The sequence below is a fragment of the Parasteatoda tepidariorum genome, chromosome 8 (assembly GCF_982258835.1).
Source record: "Parasteatoda tepidariorum strain Cologne lab strain chromosome 8, Ptep-v5.0, whole genome shotgun sequence".
Taxonomy (NCBI): domain Eukaryota; kingdom Metazoa; phylum Arthropoda; class Arachnida; order Araneae; family Theridiidae; genus Parasteatoda; species Parasteatoda tepidariorum.
The window spans coordinates 92,591,628-92,619,531 of record NC_141762.1 but is presented as its reverse complement, the minus strand read 5'-3'; the positions used below and the strand labels follow the sequence as shown (position 1 = coordinate 92,619,531).

The following is a 27,904-nucleotide window of genomic DNA, read 5'->3' as shown; positions in this document are numbered from 1 at the left end:
AATGTCTGGAGGAGTTCTTATTTTAAACAAATTATACATTGGATCCACCTTCTATCCAACGTCATAAAGTACGTTGAATCTTTCAAACCAATAGGAAAACACTATTACTACAGTTAACTAAAAGCTGTGGGTGGTTTGGTGTTGAACCGAGTACCGACGCCAGGGTTAGTATTTCAGTTTTCCTTTTTCCACATTGTTGTGCGTTTCCTTGAGAAATACAACTCTAATCTTTTTGGGTAAGGTCTATGTTAACGTTGATTATTTATATAATAATTATGAGTTATTAAATTATATTTTAATTGTTATCTTTATGATTATTTCAAACTTGATATACATTTGTAAAGTAGGCAATACCAAAGCCTCATAAGTAGCTAACGGTAACCGTTATTAATCATTCATTATTGAAACGGTACAATAACTATCATATTTCTGTCATTAATAAGTTGAAATAGAAAATAAAGTAAAATTATTTATTTTCCTGTTTTTTTCCATCCTTATATCTTCCATTAATCCTTTTTTTATTCGCCTTTTGCTAACAAGTTTGGTTTCTATATAAATGTTACTTGAATTTTTATATATTATCAATTGCTTAAAAAATGTTGAGTATTATTCTACTAATTAAGTTGTTGAGTATTATTCTATTAATTGCAAATAGTTTTTTAATTAATTAACTAGTTTTGATAAATGTTATTGAATATTTAATTTTAAATTAGATAATAAATTACACAGTCAAATACTGATTAATACATTAAAATAAATATTTATAAATATATATTAAGATCAAAATCAATTGTAATAAATTAATTTAATTTAAATAAACTTTAATTTCAAAAGAAATCAAAATTTCTTATGCAAAGTTAGTTTTTCTTAATTACCGGTTATATTAATTTAATTATTTAACTTTTTTTGTGTGTTTAATTTGCTAACAAAAAAATATATATGTATATAAACCAAACCTTTTTATTTTGATTAATTACCATGAAGCCTTTTATTACCGCTTTTTATCATAACTTTTTATTATCTGCTATAAATAATCTAGTAAACGTTAATTTTTAAACAATCATATTTAGGCATTGATTTTTCTCTCCCTAAAGATAGCTAGCTTTGATAGTTATTATTTAGCTGTTAAATTTAAGATTAAATAATAAATTAACGCATTCAAATAATAATTAATCCATTAAAATAATTCAAATGAAATACAAGAGTACTTAACTAATTTAAATTTAGTTTTAAAAGGAGTCTAAATTGCTTAAGCAAAGGTAAATTCCTGATTTGCGGGCTTAATTGCGTTTTTTTTATTTTTTTTTATAAATGTATTTTTATTTCTACCAATTCATTTGATTTATCATTAATACCAACCGTAATATCACTTTTTATTATCTGCTTTGAATGATAAATATAACTATAGCTTTTTTTTAGAGAAACATATTTCATTAATTTAAACAAAAATAATGTTTGGTTAAGTTCTTTAAACAATTTTATCAGTTTTTAATTTGTCAGCAAATGTTTTTATAATTTTCGAGTAATAATTACTCTTAGTTCCAACTGATAATTACATATTATTCTTTTCTATTTTATTCTTTTCCTTAATAAATTTATTAGTAAAATTTTTAAAACCATTTTTAAATACGATACCGTTTAAAATGTCTAGTTTTACTATGAATATATATTTATTTGATTTTTTTCTATCTATTAAATAAATATGTTTATCAGTTCAACTAATTTTTAATCAAAAATAAATAATTCTTGTAATAATTTATTACAAATATTTTTAAAATGAATACTTAAAATTTTGACCGGCTATAAACTTAAATTTGTTAATTTTCCTTGCTACATTCAAGGACTAAATGTACGTTTATTTTTCAAAGATAATAATTACTTTAAGCAAAGAAATTTTTTTAATTATTAGTACAAACGCTTTCTAATAATCGACTAAATTACTTTATTCTAGACAATTTATTAGTTTTGTCTAAAATGTGGAATTATTTAATTATGGGTTATCAGTTAATAATTTAATTTTGTTATAAATTGTTTAATTATTTTGGTTGTCTGTTATTTGTACTTATCAATTAGAAAAATTAACTAATGTATTGTTAATTTCATTATTATTTTGAATTGAATCGTTAGAGACTCAAAAATTTTTGATTTTTGGTTTTGCATTTATTTGAAAACTTTTGTACTTATCTTCAAATTAATACTTCTAGTGTAACCTTAACTTTGAATTTTTGGTATGCTAAATTTTCTCATTTGTTTATTCGCATGGAATTGAAGTTTTTTTCAATCATTTTAAGCAGTTTAATCATCGAAAAATTTTCTCCATAATTATTTTAAATTGTTCTGTAAATATAATATATCATTTTATACCTTTGTCTTTCTTCTCACTCATCATATGTAAAACTAATGTGATGTACCTATATTATATTTTAAGTACTTAGTACTAGAATGTAAGCCCTTAGTTAAATACTTAGTACTTAGTTTCCAGAAGGTTTTATTATTTAGTGATATTTAAAATTGGATTGGCATTATTTAAGGTATCATTTAATTATTGGATCAGCATTATTTGAGATTTCATAGCTGATCAAAGATTGATTTGAAGAAAATAATGATGCTCAAACTATCATATTTCAACTTCAGTCAAATAGTTAAAAAAAAGAATACTAAAAGTGATTAAGAGTGTCATTAAACTTTTAAGTTATAATTTTTCCTAAACTATATGTATATCGTATCTTAAATCGTATGTATCGTAATCGTAATTTATAATTTAAGAATATAACAAGCATAAAAGAAAATGCCTGTTACTATACGTTATTTAATATTCAACCGGAAATCGAAATTCCTTGAGATTTGTAGATAATATTTTAATAGTCTCTGAGTATATTTTCAGATAGTATTTTAATATTTATTTAATTTGTAGACAATAAAATTCCTATAACTTAAATCGAAACGGAAAAATTACACTTAACGGAAAAATGGAAAACTTAAATGAAAAAGAATATACATTGCCTGCCTGTAATGATTACTGGATTTTGTATAGTAGCTATGTTTTTGTTAAAATTTAAAATTTGATTCGGATTTTTTTTAACGGATTCTTTTTGTTACTCTGTTACTATACATTACTTAATATTCATCAGGAAATTGAAATTCATCTAGATTTGTAGATAATATTTAAGTGTAGTTTCTAATCTTTTTCTAAGATTCCTAAGACTAAAACATGGTTTTAAGCTGTTTTTGTTTAATCCAACTCTGCTTGTTTCAAAAATAGCTAAAGAAAAATTAACACATTGAATTAAAATTTAAACCCTTCTGATAATTGCAAAATACGTTTAGAATTAAAAGAAGAGAAAAATATGATTCAAATTAGGCATGCAAATAGTAGCTTTAAAGAAAACTACGCAATCATTTAGCTTTTCTCATTTCTTCCAAAATTTTAGAAGTAATTTTATAATCCAATAAAAAAAATTCAAAATACAATGAAAACTTTTATTAGTAATTTAGCAAACAAATATTACTCACATTAAAATTAATTGCTGCTCAGAATTGAAATTAACTGCATGCTATAAGTTCCATGCATATTTGAGTAATATAAAAAAAACTAAAACTGTATTTAACTTTTGTCAGAGGAGCAGAAATAGAAATTTTCTTTGGAAATTATACTCCCGTGTGAAGAAATTCATTAAAACTTGTTTTTTTATCTTTATTTATTTAATCTTTAACTCTTTTTATTCCTATTTTACAACACATTTATATTTAGAGCCTCGAATCATTAAGAATTTGTCACAGAATATGAAAATTTGAAAATTAAATCAAAAAAATTATCAATTTGTTTGTGTTTCATATTATTGTGTTTATTTGCTGTGTGGTATGTCGTTCTGTAACTACCAAGTCTACAGTTTTCTATGTTTGTTTTTTAATTTAATAGAAAATATTTTTTTGCATAAATGCTATAAAATTTTCAAGAAAAAAAGAGAAAATTTTTAAATAGAATATAAATTTCATATTAAAATAAATTATTAACTTAGTTTTTTCTCACTTGAAAATTAGTATATACGAATAATACAGCTAAATAATTGAATATTTTAATTTATGGAATATTAATTTTGTCGGAGATTTCTGGTTTTTGGAACAATGTGAAAGTATTTATTTTTTGATTTAGTTTCCAACCTATATCATATAAATTTTATTGCTAATGAAAGGTTTATCTAAAGATATAATTAAAAAGATGTGTGTGTAAATATTCATATTTCAAGTTAGACAAACCAATAAGAAAAGGACTAAAAGTAGTTAAGAGTTTGTTATGATTTTTAGTAAAATATTTTCTTCCATATCTAGGAGCCGGCTGCATTGGCTATTTCTTTCTAGCAGCCGAGTCAGTGATCAAAGAACTTTGCCGAATTAGGAATTTAAGAGAACTTGAAAGAGGAACTGTGTTCATATACATTATTGAATATTCATCCGGAAATCGAAATTCATTTAGATTTGTAGATATTATTTTAATATTTTCAAAAACGAAAATCGCTGAAAATTTGTTAAAAAAATTAAACTAAATGAAAAAGAATATGCGTTGCTTGCTTGTAATAATTGGATTTTACACCTTTAGTGATAGAAGCTACACTATTGTCAAATTTTGAAATTTTTAATTCGGATTTTTTTAAAAAAAATAATGGAATTACTATCCTTTTGAGTTAACCTGCCAGTTGTGTCAAAGATGAGTTGAAAATGGTAAATCTTTTCTTTTTCTTTTCTTTCATCTTCATCTTTTCTTTTCTTCATCTTTTTCTTTTATTTTTCATTTCAATTTCTTTCATTTTTTTTTTCCATCTCTCCTTCTTCATCTTCTCTCTTTCTTTCATCTTCTCCTATTTCTTTCCTCTTTTCATCTCTCTTTCATCTTTTCACCCTTCCTCTTTTCGTCTCTCTTTTCACCTCTCTTTCATCTTTTCGTCCCTCTTTCATCTTTTCGTCTCACCTTCGTCTTTTCATCTCTTCTTCTTTTATCTTGTTGAAAGTTTTCAAGTTCAGTTTAGAAATATATATTTTTTTTTATCTCAATCAGATTTTTTATCGTTCATATTGACAGCTTTGTAATGGCCTAATTTTATGATAATATAACTTTATAACTTAGTCAATTACAAATCGTTTCCAGTCAGTTTTCAGAAAGTCAAATGGAAAATCTAAACTTTCGTATCTTCCTTAAGAAATTTCGAATTCTAAGGTTTTTTTTAAAATTATATTTATATACATCATGAATTTTATACTTTTCATATCCACAGCAATGTTGCAATCGATTCTTTAAATTCCATTAATGAAATTTAAGTTTTTTGTGATTAGACAAATCCAAAGACTTTGCGCACAGATGGCATTTCAACAAAACATGAATATTAAAGTCTGCTGCCGCATTCGAGGGCAGAATGAAGAGGACAAGAGGGCTTTAGATCATAGTTACAGCTTTCCTGATGAAAAATCAATGCTGCATTTGTCTTCGGTATGTTATTTTAGAAATTTTTTGTTTTTTCTTTTTACGCAATTTTGTTTGTTTATAAAGTTTACGGGTTGAATAAGTTCTATTTTCGAAAGATCTTTCGTCCCATGAAATAATGCTAATTTTTGAATTGTTTGCCATTTTCATAACTCTTATCTTATGGAATATTACAGTTAATGATCTTCTTCATTTTGTTATATTAAGTTCACCTATCATTAGGCAGTGCTCTTTATGATAATTGTTAAAATAGCGGAAGTTAACCACCTGTCCTTGTTGCCTCCTAATCTATAACTATTTTTTTCCTATATAGTAAAAGAAACCAAAGAATTTACAATATTTAATGAACCAAAAGTGTTGATACCAAAACTTCTGCGCTTTTCAGAAGAGTTGTACATAATTACATAAATACAAAAATTACATGCATATAAATGGACATACTATAGTTTCGGTTGTGTAAACATTTCCTCTGTCTATACACAAAATGACAATAGAAAAGGAATGAGATAAACATGAGCGAATTGGTTGACCCCGTAGGAGCAAATTTGAGAAGGATGATAAAAAAAGGGAGATTAGAAACAGGTTGAGGGTGTTTGGCAGGAACCTTAAAGTTCAAAAAATTAAATTATAATAGGGAAGGGAAATAAATTAGAATATATTTGGTGATAGTAGCATACTAAAGAAATCGTTAACTAAACTATTAGACTTTCTCATAATATTGCACTGTACATGTTGGAATGCGTGTTTGTTCATAAACCGGGCCTCCTGGTAGAAATTGGAAAAGTCAGGGATTATAATATTCCCTACAAATTTAGAACATCACTATCTAATTATAGTTATTATACAGTTTTCATAACTTCAAGTGTAAAAAAAAAAGAAAAAAAAACCTAAAATTTCTCAATAGGAAATTTTGAATTAACTGTGCAATAGTCCTCTTAAACCTTCTATTATTTATTTTACAAATTCGCAATGTGAAAACTATAGTATTATCATATTATTCATCCTATTTTTGCTGATAAATCAAGGCTATATTTAATTTTTCTCATGTTTTTTGTTAGGACAAAGTGTATACCTTTGACCAAATATTTGATCAAAATTCATCCCAGGAGCAAGTATACAACGATGTTGCTAGACCTATAGTTACCAGTAAGTTAAGATTCATTTTATTTTCTTGTATTTTTTATAACACTTCTTCTTAAGTTATAAATACAAACTTACTAATACGTTTACATAAATGAAGTTAAATTCTTTGTATTTGGGAGGGGGTTAGAAATGTTCTATTAATAAGTTAATATTTGATTACTTACAAAATGTAAAAGTTTCCAAGTCGGTTTAGACTCTTGTTGAATTTCCTTACTTCAAATGCTTTTGATAGTTTTTAAAGTATAGTAGGATATTATTTTCAGAGTTGTTATTCTGATTCTAATGAACACGAACTCTTTTAAATATAGGTGTTTTGGCTGGCTTCAATGGAACTATTCTTGCGTATGGACAAACGTCCAGCGGCAAAACTTACACAATGGAGGTAAAAGTTTTAGCTTAATATATCATTTTAATTACAATTACATTTCATTATATGTTAGTTAAGATTTTATGATAGTATGACAAAGATTGTTTTTCGATATTCTTAAAACTCAGTTTTGTTGCTTAACAGTCTGAAGACATATTTAAGAATTTTTTCGTTCTTTTGATAGGATGCATACGAAATAGAGTAAGTCAGTAGTTACAAAATTACTGCCTACAATATGCCATCCAATTTAAAGAGGGTGCTAAGTTTACAATTTTGAAAACAAAGTGACTCGTCAGAGAATGTTCATCCATTATACAGAATTATAGCTTTAATTTTTTTTCTTCTGTCATTACTAATTTTGTAGAATTTGCTGAGAATGAGCTGTGATAGTAAGCGCCCTTAATTTTTTAATTTCTTATTTTACTCTAGAAAAAAGAGGAAGAAAAAATCGAAAATTCATTCAATAATTTAAATAAAGCAGTTTATCTTATTCATATACATAAAGTATATTATTTTCTCTTCAATTTTTTTCTTTAAAAAGTTTAAAAAACGCAATAATTTTTTTAATAAAATAAATGTTCAAAAAGTTCTCAAAGCTTAAAAAAGTTGTACTATTTACTCTTGTACTATTGACAAAACCGGTACTATTGAATTTGTGGTAAAGTAATAATAATCTAAATTTGTAGTAAGGTAATAATCTAAGGTTGTAATAATCTAAAATTGTAATAAGGTTCTATCATAATTTGGAATTATATCTAACAGAGTTTGTAAATGAGTTCTTTAGAGCAAAAAGAAGGGGGGAAATAAAATGGTTTAGACTGTTTTCTCATTTGGAAAAGTATGTTTAACCAAATTTACATGATAATACTAAATAAAGATTTGGATCTTTTTTATAAAATATCACGTGTTCATTCCAGCTGCTTATTTAAAAATTCGACAATTATTAGTAAAAATTGAATTTATGGAAATATTTTGCAAATAAAGCATCTAAATTAAAAGATAAAACGTTATTGTTTACATATTTACCGCATATTATTATTGTTATATATTACATATATTATTGTTACTTGCATTATTGTTACATATATTAATAGTAATTTGTTTGAGAGATTTTCAGTTTAACATCAATCATATATATTAACGCTAAAAAATGAGATTATTAAAAGTATTTCCAATATGTTTTAAATTTTTTTTATTGAAAATTCTTATATTTTTCCCGAACTCTAATGATTATCAGTTTTGGGAGAGCAAACCGAAAAATGTTAGAAACGTTTTTATTTATTTATTTTTTGAAAATGTTAGATCACATTGATGAAATTATTATTTTGTAATTTTTAGGGGCAAAAGAGGTAAATTTACAGGATATAAAAAAAGGATTTTAATTCGTTAAGTGATTGTGAAATATAGTTTTCAAAAAACTTCATTATTACTTTGTTTATTACGCATGAAAAGTCTTGTTATCTTTAAATTTAAATTACAAATTATTTATTTACAGGGAGATGTATCAGATAATGATAAATTAGGAATCATTCCAAGAGTTGCACATGATATATTTAGCAGAACAGAATCCTTAGATGACAAAACAAAAAGCGAGATAAAGGTAAGCATAAAATGAAATGTCTTTTATCAATGAAACATTACATTATATACTGCAAAACTTAGAACCCATGAAATATATTTCATGTTGATTAAATCACGTGGTTTAAATTATGACTTAAAACACGATTAAAATATCACTATGATATTTTAAAAAGATAATGATAAATTGTATCAGATAATGATAAATTAGGAATCATTCCAACAGTTGCACATGATATATTTAGTAGAGCAGAATTCTTAGATGACAAAATAAAAAGCGAGATAAAGGTAAGCATAAAATGAAATATCTTTTATCAATGAAACATTACATTATATACTGCAAAACTTAGAACCCATGAAATATATTTCATGTTGTTTAAATCACGTGGTTTAAATTATGACTTAAAACACGATTAAAATATCACTATGATATTTAAAAAAGATAATGATAAATTGTATCAGATAATGATAAATTAGGAATCATTCCAAGAGTTGCACATGATATATTTAGTAGAGCAGAATTCTTAGATGACAAAATAAAAAGCGAGATAAAGGTAAGCATAAAATGAAATATCTTTTATCAATGAAACATTACATGATATACTGTAAAACTTAGAACCCATGAAATATATTTCAAGTTAATTTTATCACGTGGTTTAAATTATGACTTAAAACACGATTAAAATATCACTATGATATTTCAAAAAATAATCATTATTTAAATTTAAAAATATTTTTACGTATTATAATAAGGCATGATTTCGTTGATAATGAATGTTCAGCACAGAGAAATAACGAAAGGGAGTTTTACACTATTTTTCATATAGATTTTGATTGAAGTAGTTTTATTAAAAAAGAAAGGCTAAATGCACGGGTGCCTCTCTTCAGTCATGAGGACTGAAATCAGTCTTGAGAAAACAGTGGGCTGAATGCCATGCTACAGTTAATCTCTTTCCAATTTGCTTTTTTAATTATTAAAAAAATCTTTTTTAAAAGAAAAAACAATAGTTTTAAAAAAATTATTAATTTTTAGCGAAGTAATTGGAATGATAGAACTTTAACATTTTCTCATGCTTTTTTTTTCCTCTGATGCTTTGAAATGCTTAGACAGTCAAAATAGAATGCTCAAATTTATGTATATATATATATTTTTTCCTTTCTTTTGTAAAGAATTGGGACTAAAAATTGACGATGAAGAAGTGAAAAATAATTAGAGATATGAATGGCTTCAATAAAAAAATAAAAACTAGTAGGCTATTATTCAGCTAATGGTGCAAAAAAAAGAAAAGAAATATCTATATTTTATTTTTGTGTTGTTTGCTGTAAAAAAAAAAACTAAAAACAATGAAAAATATATTTTTAGAAGAAACAAACTAGCCATTGATATTATATATGGGCCATTTTCGCTGAAAGGTGTTTTTTGCACTCATTGAGGAATAAAATTTTGGAAATTCTGTTGCTTGACCGTGTTAATTAGTCGATAAGTAAGTTCAGTCTCGAAATATTTTTAGAGTAGCATCCAAGCTAAATGTTGATAGAAGTAATGCTAAAGTAATAAATTAAATTTTTTATTAGCCTTATATAAAATGACTTGTTATTTAATAACAATGTTCAATTTTTCCCATTTAATTTTCATGAAAAAAATAATACTTTTAATATAGGAAGTAGTGATCAAGATTGGTTGAATTCTTTAATGTTTTCTTATCGAAATGAATTTGCATGGTGAGGAATTAATTGTTTTATAAATTTCCTTTGGAATTGAACTTGAATAAAACTAACTACAATTTTACGTAATCCGAACTTTGATCGGTTGATTTAAAAAAAAATTATTTATGCATAAAAAAGATTACTTAAAAAAAAACTCAACTCTGAACGGAAAAATTCCTAACTTTATATGTATTATATGGTGTAGGACGCTATTACTGTCATCACATATTTAGTGTAAAAATGTGTATATTTATAGTTTTGTTGTTATTTTCTAGATATCATATTATGAGATATATTTGGAGAAAATAATTGACCTTCTAAGCAGTAAGTTAGATAGAATAGATATCCTTTTGTTTTAATACATTTCAATAATTTATGCTCATGACTTACTTATTTATTTCATTTTAGATTCCACTAAGGGAAATTTATTTGTATATGAAGACAAAAAACGTATGCCCTTCATAAGTGTAAGTCACCGCTTCTCCTCTTCTTTAAAAATTTACTTTTCATATTTTATAGAAAAATCATACTTTGGCCCAAACTTAATTGCTTCAAAAATTGGTCATTTTAAATATATGAAAAATAGGGACACTTAGTAAATACCCAAATCTTACGAAATTATTATTTTTAATTATGCTTCCAAAATTAATTTTGATATCTAATAATTAAAAAATTATTTTGAATTTTAGGGTCTCAAAGAGGTCACAGTTAAGAATGTCCAGGAATTGATGGAGTTTTTTACTGAAGCCAAGCTGAAAAGGCATGTTTCTGAAACAGGTCAGTGGACAGTTTTGTTGTAAAATCTCTATATTTCACAATTTATATTAAATTGTATCACACATAGTAAATTCCATTCTGAAATAATATTGAGGAAATGGAGTATGTATGTATAAAATAGCATATGAACATAACCTATGTTCAAAATCATAGTTGAGCTGCTATTTCTCGTATTAGGGAGAAATCCTGAATTCTTAGGGAAATACTGTTACAAAAATTGCATTAGTCTCACAATGTTTAGCTTTCATTTGGAAAGGAACTGCAACATTACATGACTGTGAGTGTTGGCATGATTTATGTCACGATTTATATCACTTGATTTATTAAAAAGCAGATTTTAAATTTTAATTTTAAATTTAAATTTTAATTTAAAATTTTAATTTTAAATTTTAATTTTTATTTTAATTTAAATTTTAAGCTTTAATTTTAAATTTTAATTTTAAATTTTAATTTCAAATTTTAATTTCAAATTTTAATTTGAATTTAAAATTTTAATTTTTAAAATTTTTAAAATTTCTAAAATTTCTAAAATTTTAATTTTTAATTTTAAATTTTAAGTTTTATTTTTGTATAGTATATACAGTTTTTTTCAAACTCGATAATTACAATCAATATTGGAATTTATTTATTGTTGTAATTTATGTCTCAACAGTTATAATGCTTACATTTATTTGTAATTATTAATATGTAAGCATGTAATACTTGAGGAGAGTAATAGAATACATTTTTATTTCAGACTTAAACAAGATGAGCTCCAGAAGTCATACAGTGTTCCAAATAGTCATAAAACAGGAAAACTCTGCTGAACGAAAAAGAATAACAGGAAAGCTCCTACTGATTGATTTGGCTGGCAGTGAGCGGGTAAGAAGGTTTTTCCATATACAGGATTTTCAGCAACAAACTTTCTTTTTATCAGATATTTTTGCATGAATTGCCTTAAACAAGTAAAAGACTACGCACTAAGGAATTTCAATTTATTTCAAGTGATTAAAACAGTTAATAAAATATGAAACATTTATAAAAGTGGTACTAAACACGCCATAACCTGTTAAAAGCTAGAGTAACCTATTAGGATCATGCCTATCATCCTGTAAGAATCATGCCTGTTAGCTAACCTGTTAGAATCATGCTAAAGACTTTTTCATTTCATCCATGATAAAAAGAACAAAAAACTGATCCATGCAAATGAGAAAAAAAACTTTTTTGAACAATCATCAATTTAAATTAGGTAGATTTGTTTTTTTTTTTTTAAAAACAGATGTCACTACAAAAACTTACGAAACTAGAAGTCTGTTTACTTCTTTTATATACTCTTACTTTAATTATTAATTACATAAAAAAATAAAAAATTACATATTTTTTATTAATTTAGCGAAAATCCTGAACTTTAATAGCTTAAATAATTTACAGCTTGTTTGAAATAAGTATTGTTTTACAAGATTGTTCTCACAATTCTGTTCTGTACTTAGCAAAATAATATTTTATTGGAGCATAGCTGAGGCAGCAAAATTTATAATGCTGATATTCAGTGTTTTCGATAGTATTATCCTTTGAGATTTTAGTTATAAATACGTTTTGGTATTAGTTTTCTTTATACTCAGATTTAAAAAGTTTTACAATAGGAAAAAAATGCAAAAATAAATTAAATAAATAAGTGCGTTTCGAATTTAAAAAATTCTTATTTTAGTCACTTTTATTTACAATTTTGAATATAGGTCATATTTAAAGTTGTAAAAATTAAGGTTTGTTTCTATTTTATTTTAGGCCTGCCAAAGAGACGTAAGCGGTTCTGTAATTCGAAGAGAATCCAGCTACATAAATAAGTCTCTATCAGTTTTGTCTAGAGTGATTTTTGTTTTAACTAGTAATACAGTAAGTAAATATTAGTTTCAATGCAGAGCTATTGAAAAATACTTTTTAAAAAAGTGTGAATTTAAATTGTAATGTCAGTTTTCCATTTATGGATAATAATTGTATTTTAAATTTAAAAAGATAATTCTTTAATAGGTCAAGCCCTAGATCGCAGTTAAATAACTAGCATTATTTAACTAGGGCCTAACTCAGAATTTTAAACTTATTTCCCTTTTTTTATCCAAAAAAAAGCGTTTATAATAGTAAATAGTAAATATACAGAAAACATATCAGCCAACATCTGCCAACTCTCCTGGCCTACTGGTTTAATTAAAATTCCCCTGGTTTTTTTTTACATTTTAGAAAATTCCCTAAAATTGGGTATGTTTCCTAAAGAAAATCTCTATTGAAATAAAATTTTTGTACAGATTATTGCTTGCTTGAATATTTAAATAAGTATTACATAATGAAGCAAAGCTCATTTATGGAAATCAGTTAAAACTTTTTTTTGTTCTAAAGTGTTCAATTTTTTCTTTATTCAGGACTATCTTTTAAATTATTAATTAAAAAAATCTTTTAACTATCTTTGATGAATTAAATGTCTATTAATATTCGAAATTATGAGTAAACAAAATACTTTACATTTCAATTATTCTTAATGTCAACCATAACAGGTAAATATTGCAGTTTTTCTATTTTGATGACTACGAAAATTCCTTAAGTGTAAAATATTTAGTACATTATGCAACAATTACCATGAGATCGTATGTAACGATTGCCATTTCGTAAAATCTATTGGATTTTTCCCTATCCATGTTGCATGATATGATAGTGTCTATTTTTTACAAGCCAAATTTGTTTTCAAGTAAGTTTGAGTTAGATAAGCAAATTATTTTGCATTATTTTTTAGTGAATTTATTCTTTTTTTATTTGTAATTTAGTTTTAAATCTCTGATTACTGAATCTATTTTAATATGTGTGATTTTTTTCTCTCGTAATTTTGATTCACCAATTTGTTCTGAACAACACGCTTCACTGACAATGATTTTTTTTCCCGCCAATGCTTCTTGCTGTAGATCGTGCTAGTTTTATATTCAAATGTCTAATTTAAGTTATTTGATTCTTTTTGCCCTCATATCGATTATTCTACATACATTTTTTGCCATTTTGATGATTTCAAAATTGCAGAAGGAACTTACAGTATTCATAAGGATAGCATATTTTTCTCTAAAAAAGGAGGAATTTAAAATTGTCTCAGATATTGTGAGAATTCATCTATTTATTTATTTATTTTATTTTAGAAAGACTTACCACCTTACAGAGAGAGCTGTCTCACTCGATTGTTGAAGGAGAGTTTAGGTGGAAACTCACAAACTGCCATCATTGTTTGCATAAGACCTTCATCAGAGTGTGAAACAAAATACTCATTGGAGTTTGGTACACGGTAGGTGCTGCAAATATACATTTAGAAATAAAATCAGATTCTTAATATTTTTTATTTTGATACTTTTAGTCCCAAGTCAATCAGTTATAGTTTTTTTTTATGGCTGCGCGCTTTTAATAAAAATATAAAAACTTTAGATACTGTATTTTGCTAATTATAAACCATAGTAAATATGCAATATTCTTTTCATAGTTAAATGCTTTTCCTAAGAAGATCTCATTCTTAATAGTTATGTTTTTTTTTAATTAATAAAGCCTAGTAAATCAGTAATGCTCTTTTAGTGCCTGCATGTCTCTCATAGATGAAAATTTATGTTTAGGAAATTATATATTGTTATTTCTAAATCCTAATAAATCAGTAATACTCTTTTTATAGCTAAACATTTTCTTTAAAAATATTAAATTCTTATTAATAACATATTTCATTAATAATACATATTTGATCAGTAATATTCTCTTCATCGTTACATTAATAAGTATATTTTATTTTTTAAAATCTCTTGTAAATTAGTACCATTTATTTCATTTTCGTACGTCTGTTTTAATGATATCAGATTCTTACTAAGAATATTTTGTTATTTATAATCCCTAGTAGATCGGTAAAATTTTTCTTAAGCCTCTCCTGTAATATTACATTCACGTAACCGCCAACTCTACTACTATTTTCCTGTAGGCTACTGGATTTTTCCAGTTTAATTAAAATTCTCCTGGTTTTTGTACATTTAAGAAAATTCCCTAAAATTGTGTAAATTTTCTAAAAAATTCAGTATTGAAATAAACTTTTTGTATAGGTTATTACTTTCTTGCTTGAATATTTAAATAAATATTACTAATACATAATGAAGGAAACTTCATTTGTAGAATTCAGTTAAAATTTTTTTTTGTTTTAAAATGATAAATAAATTTTTATTCAGAACTCTTTTTTTTAAATTAATTAAGAAATCTTTTAACTATCCTTGATGAATTAAATGCCTATTAATATTCGAAATTATGCGTGAACACAATGCATAACATTTCAAGTATGCTTTATGTCAATCATAACAGGGAAATATTGCAGTTTTTATATTTTAATTACTATAAAATTCCCTATGGGGGAAATTTTAGTACATTATGCAACAGTTATCATGAAATTTATATTACTTCGTAAAATATGGTGCATTTTTTCCTATCCATTTTGACATTGGACTAAATAATGTCTATTTTTATTCTAGGGCAAAAATAATAAAGAATAGTCTTCAACTGAATGTGAAACTCAGTGGAAACAGGTTAAGTAGATTCTGGGATAGATTACAGAGATCTATTAGGAGCACGAATAAATACATAAAAGGATCTGTTACTGAACTTCAAAGATGGAGGAGTGGTATGATTATGATTCTTATTATATCTTCACTAGTGTCTTTGTTTGATTCAAAGTGTCATGTAGTGAATAAATTCAAAGTGCTACTGATTCAAAGTGCTGTGTGGTCATGCTTGGGTTCCTTCTGTTTAATAAATAAAAAATAGTGTTAATAATTAAAGTAGAAAAACAAAACAAAAATTATATAACAATTCATCACATATCTGAGTGATTAAAATTATCATAGTGATAACTGCCAATTATACTAGATTTTCCAGTAAACTACTGAATTTTACCAGTTTCTCCTGGTCTACTAGTGTAATAAAAACTTTCCTGGTTTTTATACATTTTAGAAAATTCCCTAAAATTGAGTCAGCTTCCTAAAAAAATCCCTATTGAAATAGAATTTTTGCAAAGATTGTTTGCTTTGAATAGAATTTTTAAGGCACAATAAAGCGAGCCTCATTTATGAAAATAAGTTTAAAACCCTTTTTTTGTTCGAAAATCAGTTTATTTTTTTCAGAATTCCCTTTTTAATTTAATTAAAAAAATCATTTGAAAAATTTTAATTAAATAAATGCCTATTACTATTCAAAGTTATGATAATACACAACATTTCAAGTATATTTAATGTCAATCATAACTGCGAAATATTGCAGTTTTTCTATTTTGATAACCATAAAATACGCTATGTAAAAATGTTTAGTACATTATGCTACAATCATCATGAAAACTTGTGCAATTTTGTAAAATCTCTTGGATTTCTTCCGAGCCATGTCAGCAGCTATTCATATCTGAATGAGCAATTTCTAACGAAAAATAAAGCAATTCAGTTTACTTTTCGCATGATGATTTTTTATTATCAGCTTTCAGCTCTTCTCTGTTTTCCCCTGACAATTAAGCGTTTTAAAAATAATATCAGACAGCCTTCCAATAGAAATGATTCGTAATATTAACTTAGCTCATAATTTTTTATCCTTTTTTTTTATAAGAATGATTCAACTCAAAAGCTCTTTCCCCGTAATAGTGTTTCTTAATTTACTTCTAGAATTCGACTAAAAGTAAAGACTAAATATATTGTTCCATTTGTTCTGGCATAAATTAGAAAGAATCCTTCAAGGATTAAAAGAATTATTTGGTGCTTCCAATCTTAATTAAAATCAAAGGTGTTTTGTACGAGAATTAGACAAAGCAAGAAAATTAGAATTAATCGGTTGTAAATTTAGTTTAGTTCATTTAAAACATTCTTATACATTGAGATTCAAAAGATTATTAAGACTCTTTTTTTCTTTCACAATCTTCAGTTTTTAGTTTTGATATGCGAGTTTTTCAACTTTTTTTCTTGTCTAGTTTGGTTAATTTATTTATTTATTATTAATCAGCATGCATTTTATTTATTAATTCAGTATATTTTTTTTCGTGTTAAAGTTTGCATTCTTTTTTTAGTTTAAATCATTCATTCATTTCGCTTATATTCATTATTTAAAATTCCCTTATTTCATTCCTATTTACTAATTAAGTTTATACATTCAGTTTTGCTACCCAATTTTTCAAATTTTATAATTTTTGTAATTTATTTAAATCATTTACTTAATTCAAATTTATTATTTAAGGCTGTATCTCATTTATCAGTAACTTATATTCTTATTTTTTAGCTTGCTACATACATAAGTAATCGTATTTTATTATTTATATCCTTTCATTTAAATATTCATTTGCTTTATTCTTAATTATAATTATTTTTATATTTAATCTTTAAATTATGTTCAAAGTTCCCGAAAATAACATCAAAAAATCTAGCTATTCTTTCGTGAACTATTTGAAATGTCTGTATAAAGAACATAGCTGCCAACTCTACTGGATTTTTCCAGTTTCTCCTGGTCTACTGCTTAAATTAAAATTCTCCTGGTTTTTGTACATTTTAGAATATTCCATAAAAATGAGTAAGTTTCCTAAAAATATCTCAATTGAAATAAAATTTTTGTACAGATCATTGCTTGCATGCTAGAATATTTGAATAAGTTTTACTAATACATCATGAAGCGAATCTCGTTTATAGAAATTAGTTCAATACTTTTTCAGTTCTAAAATACTCCGTTTATTTTTGTTTGGAGCTCTCTTTTTAAGTTAATTAAAAAAAAATTTTTTTTTAATTATCTTTGATGAATTAAATGGCTTTTATTATTCGAAATTATGAGTGTACATAATACATAACATTTTAAGTATGTTTAATGTCAATCATGAAGGGAAAATATTACAGTTTTTCTACTTCGGTGACTATAAAATTCCCTAAAATTCTCTGTGTGTAAAATATTTAGTGGAACATGAAGCAATTATCACAATTACAAGTTGGCAGCTATGCATGAAATATATTTGAAGTGCCTGTATAAAGGAAAAGCACAAAATTTACAGAGCTTTATGATCTTGATTTTTAGGTGAATCTGTTCCAGAGGAAGAATGGATTCCTCTCTTTGACTGTGGTGAAGGGGACAGTTTGTCAGAATCAGCTCTGTTGGACACTTCTGACTGTGCCCATTCTGTTCAGAACATGTCTAACAGCCAGATTTTGTCTGATTCATCAATTATGAATACTTCTAGTTGTGACATCAATAGCTCATCCACTCTTCAAGACTGTGAAGATATCAGTGGTTTAATTAGACAAGTTGAGATTATGAAGAAGCAGTTTCAACAGGTTAGTATTCAAATTGTTTTAATGTTTTTTTTTTTTTTTTTCAAAATTGAATGTTACAAATTGATAAATATGGAGAGAAGAAACAAAATATTATTGTCTGGGCTGGGAAGGTTTAGGACAAAATGGATTAATCCCTGTCCAAAATCCCTTCGTCCAAAACTGTCGTAAACTTCCAAAACCCTTTTATTCAAGTTGTGTCCCAATTTTAAAAAGTATTGTGATAAATAAAATATTAGTTTTTGAACAAGTGACAAAATGAAAACAAGTTTTTGCTTTATTAAAGAAAGTTTACTATTATTTTTAATGCTGCATTATTTATCTATATGCGAAGACAATTTATCAGTATTAAAAGCATATTTATTCATATTTAGAGGATAAGGTATTCATTTTTGTTCTGCAATGAATTTTGCAGCTGCAAAAGTTATTAATCTTTTCCTATTATATTATATTACAGGGATGTCACCCCACAGGGAAAGACACGGAACATTCAGGGAATTTTAAAATCACCTAAAATAGCAGGGAAAATGCGGGGAATTTTGAGTTAATCCTTACGAACTGGAAAAATACAGGGAATTTTATTTCCTACTTTCATATTTTAAGAGTGATGGCTCCTCAAAGCACAATATATTAATTTTTTAAAAGTGATATTTCAGCTATACTAAACTATTTAATTTACTGTAATATCATTTGGTTTAAGTATACTCAGCTGTTTCTTTTTTCCTTAAATTTTATCAGCAATTAAAACTACTATAGCTATACTAATATTAGGTCACTGAATAGCATAGTGATTGTGTGCTTCCTTTAAATATGTACAGGGAAAATACATGGAATTTTTTCCCCAGATTTGAGCGGCAACCCTCTATTATTTTCCTTTAATAGCTTAAACTGGAATTTCATAAAAAGTCTAAAATATTTATTAATATATGTAATTATTATGTGTAAAATTGTTACATATTTAGAAATTTTACTTTTTAAAAATATTCTAGGCTCAAGACAGTTTTAGTCAGTCTAAGACAGTAAAACCCATGTGTCCTGTCCAAAACTAGTTTATGGGTTCAAAACCCAGACCTTGATTATTGCTTTATATCAGATAATTTTGACTGGATGATAGAGATCACAAATCTAGCTTGATTGTCTGATGAAATTTGGAAATGTTTCGACACTTTTTTTTTTTAAAAAAAAAGGAGGCTCATTAAAATTTTAATTTCATATTCAATATGTAGGAGATCTGAAATTATCAATTTAAAATGAAATTTAAAAATTTATAAAATATTTCCCAAAATAAGGACATAATTAATCTTCAAATATACCAATTTTTCATGTCATGCCAACAGCTCTACAACAAATTAGAACTCATAAATTTCGAAATTATTATTTTTTCTATATTGAAAATTTTATTATCTGTGTTTTATACCAGAATCTTAGAGTTGTTTTGTAAAAAAAACTTAAATTGTAACTTAATGTAGTGTTTAACATTGGATTTTATTGATATGTAACTGATTTAAATGAAGATCTTTCTTAGCAGTTATCTTAATTTAGTTTCGAAATTCATTTATGACACATTATTTAAGATTTAATAAAATATTTCTCAAAATAATATTAAAATTTTTCATGTCATGCCAACAGCTCTAAAATAAATTGGAACTCATAAATTACAAAATTTAAACTAGAATCCTAAATTTTGTTTTAAACTGAAATCTCAAAATTCTTTAGAAAAAAAAATTAAAACAGAATTTAATGTATTGTTTAATTTTGAATTTTATTAATATGCAACTGATTTAAATGAATGTTCTTGGCAGTTATTTTAATTCAGTTTCGAAGTTTATTTATGGTACTTATTTTTTTCTATTTTCAGCTCTCATTAGAAAGTACTAAATCTAAGCATGTTAAAAGTGAGGAGGCAAATAACACGGATGAGAGACAGGCTGACGAAATGGTTTGTATTTTCTTACTGATGATGGAAAAATATTACGCATTAACGCATTACTACTCAGGAAAAAGTATTATGCATATCGAATTGGCATTTATGAATTTTTCGCTGCGAATTAATTATTTGGATTAAAAACATAAATTTGAAAGAAAATTATTGCTATCAATTTATTTGTATACTGTCAGTAAATTTACTGTAAAATTTTAATCGTTAAACCTAATTTTAATACTTTTTGTAAGATTTTTTTAAAGTATATTTAAAAACTATCAAATAAAAGCAATTTTTTATGTAATATTTTCATATACTTACTGCTACTAAACAGTTATTAAAGCAATCATATTTGATTTATTTAAGTCATATTTTTGCTTAATTTTTTGTAAGTATCAATTAAAGTTAAAAATATTTTTTAATTGATGAAATATGTATTCAATTTCTAATTTCAAATTTGAAGCTAATTTATTTAATTAGGATATTAAAATTCATCTTAAGGCTCTTAAAAAACTATCCGAATTAACACTACTTTATAGAAAAAGTCTTAAATGTTATTTACATAGAAGAATTAAATATTTTAAAGTTTTGAAAACTCAATCGAAACATTGAAGTGAATGTAAAAACAAATCCCTCCAGAATTAAGTTTATGAGTTTGAAAGCTCGCACAAAGAAAAATATTAGCAAAGCTCTTTTTTTTAATTCAAAAAAGCATTGTTTACTTTTTCTGTAGGAGAATTCATACCTTTTATCCAAATTTAAGAAAATTAAATACAAAGAGTGTGATGCTTTCTGGCATTAAACTTTGCTATCAAGCAATTGTGTAATGGCGTTGTTAAACAGTTTCCTTTGTAAGTCTTCATAAAGGTTTAGCGTGGTTAGAAAGTCCCTAAAAAGGTTAAAAAAATATTTTTAGTTTATAAGCCCCATAAGAAGCCTTATTTTTTTCTCAGTATCTTTAAAACACTGTAATTTTAAGACTAAAGAAATAAATTGTGTTTTGTATATTTTCTATTTCTTTCTTTTGAAAACAATAACATTTTAAAAATATTCTGTGAAATTTAAAAAAAAAAAATTCAATTATACTAAAACACTTCATTTCAACCCCGACATCATTTTCTTGACTAGTTTAAACCTAAAACTCCCGTGATTGTTTTCTTCACTGATTGGAAATGAGAAATTATTGTCGAAACTTTTCAGAATTTCCTTAAATTTTTCCTAAAAGTACTATGTTGTTAATACATATAAGGATATATGAAGGAGGAAGGCTTAAGGATATATGAGTTCTAACATTAACATGCATAGTTTCTTTCTTTTTTTAAAGATTAATATATAAATACGATAATACCTAAGGTTGTGTAATAAATACGATAATACCCAAGGATGCATACTAAATAAGATAACACATAAATACAATAATGCATAGTACATGAGGATATAATAATGCACAATGATGCATAGTAATTATGATAATACATAACGAGTTTATGCAAGCTTTTAAATTTCTACCAAATGTACTAGCTGAAAAAATTTTGTCTTTCTTTATAGATCAAGCTAAAAGAAGAGCTGGCGTTCTATAAGGAAAGGAATCTAATCCACCATCAGGGCATGGAAACAGTTACGCAAGAGTTAAAATTGCAAGAGATTAGATGCAATGAATTATCAAGCAAGTTAATAGCAGAAACAGGAAAAAGTAAAATACAAGAAGCAAAAGCAGAACGTCGCATGCGAGATATAAGAAGATGCCGGAAGGTGCTTGATGAGTACTTGGAAGTTTTTAGTAAAAAAAATTCACAGAAGAGCATCGCCTGTTCTCTTAAGCCTTTGAGTGAAATCTGCCCGTCAATTGACGACAAGTTAAGACGCATCACCGGGGAAGATCTGAAGTCAACGCTGCATGCTGAGAATATTCAAGACCAAATTTTCAGGATGTATTTTAAACTTCAAGGAATGACAAATTTTCGTGTCGAGCAAGAGCAAAAGATTGCCACAGTCACCTCTGAAAGAGATTCTGCAATTGAAAATAACATGTCCTTGCAGGAAGAGCTGTACAATTTGAGTATAAGCCATGCAGCTATGGGTCAGGCTTTGAAAGTATCAATGGTAGATAAGTTGCAACATTTGAAGATTGAGGGTTTGCAGGAATCATTGTTTGAAGGCTGTGTACAGAATGGTGTTATGAAGCTGTGCGATCAGCTCATAGGCTTATATGAAAAATGTGATCAGCAGGAAAAAAAGATTGCCGCAATTTCTGAAGAGAGGGACATTCTCGGACAATCGCTTGTTTTTGCGGGGATTGACATGGACAATTTACGCAAAACCCATGAATCTGAAAAGAAGCTCTCCGATGCTAAGATTGATAGTATGTCTGACGAAATTGAAACTCTACATCTTGAACTGGAAAAAGAGCGTTCACGTGGGTCTCATTGTTCTTACATTAACCATCGCCTAAGAGAGGAAAACGAAGCTAATGAAGTAAAAATCAATTCGTTGGAGGAGGAATTGTTCACGGAGAGGGTTCTGAACGAAGAAGAAACTAGTCGAATGGAACTATTACTTCTGGAAAAAGCAAATGCTGAAAGTTTATTGGCAGCGAGATTGTGTTGTTCGGATAAGAGGAATCAAATTATTGTTGAAGAATTTAAAAAGAGAGTTGGTGATCTGATGGTGTTGTTCAAGAACTTTTTAGACAAGTTTAACGTACCTCCTTTTGATGATGCAGATCTTGAAGAAAACGCTGTGGTAGAGGGGAACACTACGTTCGTAAAAAACGGCAGTTCTGAGGATTTGAACAACAATGAAGTCCTCACTTCTGATTTGTTTCTAGATAAAACGTCCACTGAAGAAGTTCATTTTGAAACTCTCTCTGGCTCTTTCTCCGGAAATGCAGAACCTTCTCCCGGAATTAAAGAAACAGGAGAAGTTACAGAGAATTTCAAGGTGGAAGAGTTGGTGTTGGATTCAGAATGGTACAGACCAGTGTGGTGAGCAGCAGACAAAATAAAATCTTCTTAATTAAGTTTGGAAGGGTCTATTCATCAACTTTGAAACGGAATTTATTATTATTTCTCTGAGATCAGTCAGTTGTTATATTCACAGAAAACTTCACCCTTCATTCAATTTAAATGGTTGTAAAATAAAATACTCATGGTTTAATTTTTAATACTTTTGTTTCATTTGTTCAATTACATTCTAAAGAAACTAAAATGCTTTTTTTGTGCGTTTATGTTGATCAAGGTTGTCACTGGAGGGATGTAGGGAGACACGGAATTCTTAAGAAAATTAATGATTTATTTGGGAAATTCTTTAAATAATCAGAAGGGGCTGTATTTTGCAAGTGATCACACTAAAATGCATTTCTAACGTGTTCATTCTAGCAATGGAACTATTAATTGACATGTTATGTATTTATCTTATGGTATTTTTAGGGTTTAAAGGTAATTTGATTTTTAAAAAAACTGATTTTTCAGGTGATTTGAAGAACTGATTTGATTCTTTAATGCAAATCATTTCTTTTATTAGATGACTAGTAAATTACTGTGAATGTTTAAAAGAATCTTACAGGCATAAAACCAGCAATTTAAGTGTAAATTAATAAATATAGCATTTTAAATGCAATTAAAATAATTATCTCTAAAATACATTTAATAAAACCCATTATCACACTATAAAATAAACTATCTGATAGAAATTTATTATTTTTCAATTTAGGAAAATACATACACCCTTATTGGTTTACTACTTATCAACAGTTTCAGATACGCATATCTAGAAACAAATGATATCTATAAAGGATATTTTATATCAAATCTAAAAAAGATATTCTCTACAGCTAAGAATACTTCTTAGGGAACAGCATAACAGAGGTTTACATCGGCTTTAGTGACATTGACAAAATTTAATTAATAATTCAACAGAAACTAAAAAATACTTCAGATAAAACTATAATACAGTCAAACCCCGCTATAGTGAAACTTCAAGGGACCGAAATTTTGGTTCACTATAACCGGGAGTTCATTATATCCGTTACGCAGGCAATTTAACTAATGGTTCCCAATCCTCCCTTTTATTACACATTGTTCCAATAAATGACTGAAAAATATTATGTAGTAGCAAAAAATGTGTTATTTTTTAAGACTCTGCGTCTTGCGTGCAAAAAAATTTTGTTATTTTCAGCTGATGAGCAATCCTCAACATCAAATATTGAAACACTTCCTGACTTTCGGATAATTTTTCCTGAATTTCTGTTATTCCGCTTTTTAAGCCTGCGAAATCATCGACATTTGTCCAAATACTGGCGGCTTCTTCAAATGGTGAACCACTTCAGTAATACTTCTTCAACATTCTTGTGATCTGCTTTTCTCAACTTTTTTCTGCCATCGAAATTTTTTTCATGAGCATAATTAATTGCCCATTTTCCAAATGTTACAAACTGCAGATTTGGATAGTTTGGATAGATAGAACTGCAGATTTGGATTCCTGTAAATATCAACTTGATTGCATCCATTTTCAAATTTTCTGATTATGCCCATTTTATCATCAATGGAGAACGTTTTACGTTTACTGGTCGTCATAGTTAAATTTGAGACACTTGTTTGCAAAAGCAAAAAGGAGTTGAAATGAGGGCCTTATCAACACATATTAGTGTCCAACCCTTTGACCAATAACGAATAATTACTCTCTGACAGAAAATGCATATTGATCCCACTGACACCTTACAGGTGTATCTGCCTGGGTTGGAAACATCTGCTTGGTTTGTTTAGGGATGGGAAAGTGAGATAAAAGAAGCAAACAAGAAAAAATGCTTATCGCTACATTCCATGCTATAGATGGTTTTAAAAATCAGTATATGTATTTATTTTGAAGTAGAAATTTCAAAATTATTACAAAAAAAATCAATCGAAGACAGAAAAAAGTTCATTATATCCAACTTCCTCACTTTTCTGGTTCACTATATCCACAAAAAATAACATTATACGTGTATAGCAAGGCACGGGACCGAACATTTCGTTCACTATAAACCGTGTTCACTATAGCGGGGTTTGACTGTATCTTTATGAATTTTTAAACTTAATTAAGGCATTACTTTCTGTGCAAAATTATACATTTTATGTGCCTTTTCATTTCTCAATTGATTTTTGAGAGGTCATTGCGCAGAAAATAATAACTAAACCTAGCAAGGAAGCTGAATTAAGTAGATATTTTACTGCTTTTTCTTCTGCTTCTTCATAATTATTAGAAATTCAAGTATGTCCTTAACCGTTCTAGGGTAGACATTTCAAACACAACACCTTTGTGAAAAAGGTGTTCACTGAAAGTGTTTTAGTTTTTCTAATTTCCTAATTTTTGAAAAGATAGTAAAATATCCATTTTTAATTTAATCCGAAATTTTCATGTTCATTTAGTTTTTTTTTTATCTCAGGTCCAATGACTTTAAAATTTTACTCTTATTTTTATTTAAGCAGACAAAATCCTGTCTGGGTATACTGACTAAATTGTAATATGAAAATATTTTTTCTACATTGTAAAACTCCGTTGAAAATTTAAAGTTCATTTTTAATCCTTATTTTCTTTTGAAGAACAGTGGCTGTTTAAAGATTACGTAAGCATCATATAGGGTTGATGGCAGAGTTGGCTCGCGATTACAGTAATCGATTACAACTGTAATTGGTTACAGATAATTACAGCTATGTAATCAATTACTTGTAATCACGATTACAAGTAATCGCGATTACAAGTAATCAAAGTTTTTGATTACATCAGAGTAGAGCGAAAATGTAATCGATTACATTTTTCAATTACGGTAATCAATTACTTGTATTCATGAATACAAAGTTTGATTGCAGCCGTAATCACGATTACATAGTCGATTACAGTAATCAATTACTTGTAATCTTGATTACAGCTTTCAAAAAATTTTGATTACAGCTGTAATCATGATTACAAGTAATTGTGATTACAAGTAATCACAACAAAAACGATTGCGGGTAATTCTGATTATAAGTAATCAAAATATATGATTACATGTAACTGTGATTACTTGTAATCAAACTATACGATTACAAGTTATTACGATTGTATACTATATGCAAATTCATTATGTAATTTTGTATGAGTTTACATATTTTTATGTACATAGAATGTACGCACGCATGAGAGTACAATTTGTGATTCCTGTATATACAATGTATGCACAAACGTTGTTTGTACGTATAATATTCATAATTATATTGTAATATACTTAATGCAATACGTATATGTTTAGTACACTTTTATTTCTGTTTATTGTACAATTTCTGTTTGACGTAAACCCTACACAAATAGGGTGGGTCGTTTCAATATTCAATATATATGTTTAGTACATATACTTATGCATTTATGATACGTGTACGCATGTATGTTAGTTTGCACGAAAAGATTACATTTATACAAGTACATGCATTGTATAAATTTACGATAATGGAACGTATATACAATGTACGTATGTATATAAAATTGTACGTATTTGCGTACAATATGTAAGAATGTTATTTAAAGGTATAATACATGCACATAGTTGCGTAAATAAAATGCATGCATGTACATTTATATGTACATCGATCTATGTACACGCAAAGTATGTACTTATGTACAACGTACGTATGTACTTGTATAACTACATGCTTTGTTAATACATGATAGGCTGGGACAGTCAGGTTGGTAGGGCAGTGGGCCCATGTTCAAGAGTTCGTGAGATTGATCCCAGGCCAGCCGAAGACTCTCCGTGTAGTAAATTGTGACGGATACACTTTAAACCTGTTGAATCGCAAAATCCTCCATATTGCCATAACAAATCAATACCTCTGGGGATGCTGATCCAGGAGTTTCTTTGTCTTCTGGATTGGTTCAAAATTACAAGGACACGGAGTTGAACATTAGTAGTCGTAAACCCAAAATTGGGTCGGCTATTCAACGACGGATATAAAAAAATAAATTAAAATTTCAATTAATACATGTTATAGCCTTTCAATGAGGTTCCAGCGATGGTCGATTTCCAGCGATGGTCGGTTGAAACGAATTTCACACCTGGATCACACCGACCAAAGTGCTGACGTAAAATATCCTCAGTGGCAGGTGGATCCTGGGTAAGAGTTCCCTAACCTTTAAGCTAACCGCGGGATAATTTCGTGATTTTCCCCTCCATGAAACGCAGGTTAATTCAGTTAAAACGTCCTCTTCTAAGGCAAATTTCTCCCAATACTTGATCAGGAGCTCCCTTGTCTTCTGGATTGGGTTCAAAATTACAAGGCTACGGAGTTGAACGCTGGTAGTCGTATATCCAAAAAAATGGATCTGCTGTTCAACGGTGGTTATAAAATGAAATGCATATTATCAACATTAATCACACATCACTGTTGTCATTGTCAATAATAGTACGACGATTTTCGATGGTTTCTCTAAGCGAATAAGTACCTTTATTTTTTAAATTTTGTAGCTCATGACTATTTCAATTCGTAATTATTACCAAAATTAATAATCATCGGCTTCAATAATAGAATGTTAATTTTAAATGATTTTTCCAATTGAATTAGTATCATTCTTTCGTTAATTTTGCTGACAAATGAATTTATCTGAGA

At 27.0% G+C, this 27,904-nt stretch overlaps 1 protein-coding gene across 4 annotated transcripts; it reads left to right on the top strand.

Annotated features, from left to right (window-relative positions):
* LOC122268364 (uncharacterized) lies at positions 1 to 23,451 on the top strand. 4 transcript variants are annotated; one of them, XM_087169399.1, is made up of 15 exons: positions 1 to 164; positions 5,329 to 5,482; positions 6,535 to 6,622; positions 6,928 to 7,001; positions 8,482 to 8,586; positions 10,547 to 10,595; positions 10,680 to 10,738; positions 10,961 to 11,048; positions 11,785 to 11,909; positions 12,813 to 12,920; positions 14,201 to 14,343; positions 15,554 to 15,702; positions 18,114 to 18,370; positions 20,226 to 20,306; positions 21,837 to 23,451. In XM_087169399.1, exons 2-15 carry the CDS (start codon positions 5,354 to 5,356, stop codon positions 23,274 to 23,276), a joined length of 2,895 nt encoding a protein of 964 aa, XP_087025525.1. In that variant the 5' UTR covers positions 1 to 164; positions 5,329 to 5,353; the 3' UTR covers positions 23,277 to 23,451. The 4 variants fall into 4 exon arrangements, with proteins under 4 accessions (XP_087025525.1, XP_087025524.1, XP_087025526.1 ...); XM_087169398.1 differs by having other exon boundaries at positions 100 to 236; XM_087169400.1 differs by having other exon boundaries at positions 144 to 236; positions 5,315 to 5,482.
* The last annotated feature ends 4,453 nt before the right edge of the window (positions 23,452 to 27,904 follow it).